We start from the raw sequence: 5,120 nt of genomic DNA, 5'->3' as shown, positions 1-5,120 counted from the left end.
GAGCCACAAGCCCCCGTGCAGCGTGGCGTGGCGGGGGCGGCGGGGCCGCCGCAGCAGGCTCCTTGGGCGGCGCTGCTCCGCCCGGCTGCTGCTGCTGCTGCTGCTGCTGCTGCTGCTGCTGTTGCTGCTGCTGCTTGACGGCGGCGGCAGCGGCGCTGTCGCTGCGCCACGTCGCGGCGGCCTTGCTGCACAGCCGCCAGGTGGTTGGCATCTGTAATCATTATGTTGTATCCATTTGTCAGGAATCATGTGTGTAGATAAGCATCGATGTTGATGTGAGCAGGTTTGCCAGATGGTGTGAAAGGAGCATTGGCCACACAGTGCCGCTGGCTGTCCACACTATTTGCTGGTGTGTGTGTAAGCGCAACGTGGTGAGGATGACTCAGGGCATAGGCCTGCCGTGTTGGCAGCACGTCAGCAGGAGCGCTGGGCACAACTCGGATGTTGGTGGGTGCCCTGCCTCACCATCATGACTGCAAGCAAAACGAAGGAGATCCATTCGGGGATGACGATGTTCAGGAGTGCCCCTGGGGTGTAGGGCACGCGACGCACGCGCAAGCGTGCGTGTGTGTATGTGTGTTTGTGTATGTGTGCACGCGCAAGCGTGTGTGCGCGCGTGCGTGTGTGTGTCTGTGTGTAAGAGAATGTGTACAAGTGTGTGGAGATGGGGTATGTGTGTGGAAATGGTTTGTGTGTATGCGTGTGTGTGTGTGTGTGTACATGTGGGCGTAGAAGGTGCGTGTGTACGCCAAACTAACAAGGCATGCCGGCGACTGCTGCAGTCATGCCCATGCATCTTGTCCAGGCGCAGACAAGGGACGGTTTGTTGTTTCTGACCTGCTGTTGCCCCGAGTATGGTCGGCGCGGTGAACATGGCCGGCAAGTCCCAGTCCACTACCGGCCCGCCCCGCAGCGGGTGGCGCTTGAATGCGTTTGCGCCGACATTGGTGACGCTGCTGGCCGCAATCGCGAGGTTGGACAGCGCGACGGCCTCGGCCGAGGTGAAGCCGGTCGGGAGTGACGTCAGCGCAGGCATAAGGAGTATGCCTGCGGGGTGCGAGTAACGATGCGAAAATCAATCAGGGTTTTGCATCGAAGTTAAGGGCCTTGCCAAGTAGGTACATTCAGGACGCCAAAAAGTCGAATCACAATGCCGATGAATCTTGGTATGAAAGGGAACGGGCGAGTCGTGATCAGACGGCCGTGGCCGCTGAATGGGAGCAACGGACGAGGCCGCAGGGGCCGCGCGCCCTCACCTCCGCCAACACCAGCGCCTGATGCGATGAACATGCTGAACGCCGCGATGACCAGTAGGCCCCACTGCCAGCCAGCGAGAGGCCACGTCAGCCTGACGGGCGGCGGTTGCGGTGCTGCTCGCGGAAGCTGGGCTGGCGACGGTGCCGAGACTGGCCGCGGCGTCTCCGCAGGCTCTGGCTGCTGCAGGATACGCTGCCGATGCATGGCGGCGCTGGCGCCAAAGTGGCTGGTGCAAAGGAGTGCGAGGAGAACCAGCACGCCGACATCGTCTGTCCGGTGCGCGAGCGGTCGGCAGCGCTGCGGCAGGTGCACTAGCGCGCCCTGCGCGCGGGCGCCTTGGACGCGCATGCGGAGTGTGGGACCTGTTTGGTGTTTTGTTTAGACCTTCTCTCCTTGCAGGCGGTGATGCGTGCTTATTGTTTGTTTCAGGTGTCTGTTGCTGCGTCTGTTGCTTTGTGATACGGTATTCGCAGGTTGCATTCCTGCGAGAAGAATCTGACGGCTTACGAGTATGGATGCTTTGGAAAAGCGTGAGGCCTGACCGCTGGCTATTTCCCCCGTTCACTGAACGGGTCACCCGTCGGGTGATGGGTGAGAGTCTGAGGTGTTTGCACGCAAAGAGGGCGTGTAGATCTGGTCTTGTGTCTCCTGCCTCAAACTTACAGGCCCTTCACGACATGAAGGAAGCAGCAGCAGCCTTGTTTGCGAGGTGGCCACAACGCATCATGGACTGTGTCCGTGGCGGCAGGGGCAATGCAGAGTGGTGCATTTAACTTTGCTTTGCCTGTGCACGTGATGGATTCAGGAGATAGCAAAGGCCATGCAAGGTGCAATGTGAGGGGGGCCCCGCGCCGCTGCGCTTGTTGTTGGGGGCAGGATGGAGGGGGTTGGAGGGTGCGCCACTCCCGCCCCCATGTCCGCCGAATTGTCAGGGCTGGGCAATCACTTTATGATGATACGAGAACACAGGGTTGCAACGTGCACGATCCTGGACGCACACTCATGCACCGTCCTCGCCCCTCGCCGCCGCCTGCGCCAGCTGCCGCAGCCTCGCCAGCAGCCCCTTAGTCATAAACGTGTTGGTGCGCCCCGCCGCCTCCGCCAGCCGCGCCAGCTGCCCCGCGCCCAGCGCCGCCCCAAACCCGGCCGCCAGCGCGGTGAAGCCCTGGCAGAGCTTGGGGTTGGCGCCCAGGGGGCCGTCGGTGGCGGCCGCCATGGCGGCGACCAGGCGCGGCAGCTGGGCGACCACGCACTCCGCCCTGGCGTCCAGCAGCGCTTGCAGCACCAGCAGGTGCGCCTCGCGCCACCCGGCGGCCGCGGCAGCGGCAGTCGCGCTGCTGGGTGGGCAGAGCTGGGAGTCCACCAGGGCCAGAAGCATGCTGCCGGGGGGGGGGCGAGCATGTAGGGGTGTGCATGACTGGAAGTTTGGGGGTTGCGAGGCGATGCAAGCAACGCCGGCTTGCGCGTCCACGACGTGCAGAATGCACTAGCAGATTCCTGCGGAGGCTGGCGCGCCGGGCCATGGTGCGATCCGTGGCGGCGCCCCGCCGCGGCGCCGCGGCCGCTCACCCCGCCCTGATGCCGGGCTCCTGCTTCGCCAGCCGCGCCAGGGCCTGCGCCTGGGGCGCCCGCAGCTCAGGCGATGCGAGCAGCGGCCGCAGCACCTCGTCCATCAGGCAGTCCGGATGGCAGCGGGCTGGCGGGTGGCGGGGGCGGTCGAGGCAAGGTGTGACGGGGCCAGGTGTGGCCAAAGGGGTGGACAGAGGAGGGGGGGCCAAGTTGGGGTGAGGCTGCGAAACCGGCCATGCACCATCACTTTTATGCACTGGCGAGCGCCAGGCGACCGCCTTCTCAGGCCCCAGCCAGCCCGCGGTTGCGCACCCGCCGCTTGCAGGCACTCCACCAGCGGCTGCGGCGCCGCGCCAGTCAGAGCCCGCGCCTTCGGCAGCACCGCCGCCCGCAGCACGGCGCCGGCCGTGGCCGCCGGCGCGCCGGCCGCCACGAGCCGCCGGCACAGCAGCTGGACCCCGTCCACAGACAGGCCCGCCAGCGCCTCCGCCGCGCGCTGCGCGGCGGCGCCCTCTTGGGGGGCGCCTGCGCCCGGGAGCGCTCCACAGGCGGCTGCCCACGCCACCGGCTGCTGCAGCAGCTGCCAGTCTGCCGCGACCTCATCCAGGGAGGCGTCCAAGGCGGCGAGCTGTCGCACAAACGCCTCCAGCAGATCGGCGCTGCCCTGCAGAATTGCTGGATTAGGGCCAGCCGCCGGACGCTGCTGCGGCTGCTGCTGCTGCTGCTGCTGGTGCTGCTGGTGCTGCTGGTGCTGCTGGTGCTGCTGGTGCTGCTGGTGCTGCTGGTGCTGCTGGTGCTGCGGGGACGATTCACGGAGTGGCTGGCCCGCATGCGGCGGTGCCGCACCACCATCCTCCCCAAGCCGTGGTCCTACGGTGTGCAGGCCCAGTGCGTGGATGTGAGGCAACGTGCAAGCAGGCATGGTTTTCAGGGACATGCTGCCAAGGGCAGCAATGTCACGGCACCCGGCTCACGTTTGGGCGATGACGATGGCTGCTGCCCTATCTGTGCGCGGCCGCTGTTGTCGTCCCAGCCGTCGTTTTGCACGAGATCCGCATCGGCCCCGCCCCAGCTGCTCGTCGCCTCTGCCAGCAGCAGGCTCTGGCGCTGCAGCCATGCAGGCACTGGTGCCGGTCCGGGCGGGCCGCAGCAGGCGCCCCAGCCGCACGCCCCGCCGGCGGGGCTGAGGTCAAGGGCGCCGAGAACGAGGCGGGCCGCGGCGCCCACGCCGCCGCATCCTGGCTGTTGGCAGCTGGCCAGCTGCAGCAGCACCTGAACGGCTTGATGTGAAGAGTTGCGCTGCCCCTGCAGCTGTGGCCCGAGCCAGGCGGCGATTGCCATGACGAGGCGGTGCTGGTGCATTGGGGGCATCTGCGCCAGGCGGGTGCCTGCGCCATCGGCACCAGCGTCCGTGCCGCTTATTAGCCAGGCCAGGAGCTCATCCACGAGCTTAGAACCTTCCTGTCATGTAAACAGCGCTCATCAGCGACGTACGCGGGCATCATGGTCGTCAAAGCAGCAGTACCATCCCAAAGATACCTGACACCGTGAAGACAGGCTGCACAGCATCATTGAGACCTTGTAAGCACCATCACTGGCACCAAGGGACGCGAGCAAAGCGTGCGGGCTTGCCAGATCCATATTGAATGATCTGGCGCGAACGGGTGAAATGGTTCTGAGCGCGTACTGGGCTTTATGATCACTGTACACTCCTATCTGTGGCGTCAGACAAGCTCAGAGTGCACCTCTTTCCCATGCCGCTTGCACACACGAGCAGAGAGTATCCGTTTTGCGGCGCAGCTGCACGGTTTTCTGATGAGGTCCCAATGAGGTAGCCTGCTTTTTTCACTTCTCTCCTTCCCTGAAGCCCACCCACCCCATCCCAACCACCATTCAACCACAAGCAGCAGGATCCCCTACGACTCCCAATTTCAAAAGGTGCCGGGCATGTGGCCCCATCCTCGCGGTCACCTGCCACTTTTTCAGTCCCATACAACTCTCTCGCATCTCTCTCTCTTACATCAACAAAGTGAGACACGTACACGGCTGCATTCACAACAGAGCAGCCTCGCACGCCCGCACAAATCACTCCTGCATGCCCGTGCGGCCGCGGGCGGGCATCACAGCCCCGCGGCCGCCGCGTGGCCGTAACCCTCCTCCTCCAGCTGCTGCTGCTGCGGCGGCGGCGGCACCACCAGCCTGTGTGCAGTCGTGAACTTCACAAACCTCGTCATGCTCGGGTGGTACTCAGGCTCCTCAAGCAGCCGCTCCACCGCGAGCACCGCCGCCTTGCC

The 5,120-nt window shown here is 65.0% G+C and overlaps 2 protein-coding genes across 2 annotated transcripts; both read right to left on the bottom strand.

Moving 5' to 3' along the window:
- Positions 1–1,256: 1,256 nt before the first annotated feature.
- On the bottom strand, positions 1,257–1,461 carry MNEG_13809 (hypothetical protein; the record flags this gene model as incomplete). Its single annotated transcript, XM_014037720.1, has 1 exon — positions 1,257–1,461. A coding segment is annotated over one exon (205 nt), but the record flags the coding sequence as incomplete, so codon positions are not given.
- A 796-nt stretch (positions 1,462–2,257) lies between these two features.
- On the bottom strand, positions 2,258–3,748 carry MNEG_13808 (hypothetical protein; the record flags this gene model as incomplete). Its single annotated transcript, XM_014037719.1, has 3 exons — positions 2,258–2,636; positions 2,827–2,953; positions 3,139–3,748. The coding sequence occupies 3 exons, from the start codon at positions 3,746–3,748 to the stop codon at positions 2,258–2,260; spliced, it is 1,116 nt and encodes a 371-aa protein (XP_013893173.1).
- Between the last annotated feature and the right edge of the window lie 1,372 nt (positions 3,749–5,120).

This window comes from Monoraphidium neglectum (genome assembly GCF_000611645.1).
Source record: "Monoraphidium neglectum strain SAG 48.87 unplaced genomic scaffold scaffold04063, whole genome shotgun sequence".
Lineage (NCBI taxonomy): Eukaryota > Viridiplantae > Chlorophyta > Chlorophyceae > Sphaeropleales > Selenastraceae > Monoraphidium > Monoraphidium neglectum.
The sequence above is the reverse complement of the archived record's forward strand: the minus strand, read 5'-3'. Positions and strand labels throughout refer to the sequence as shown.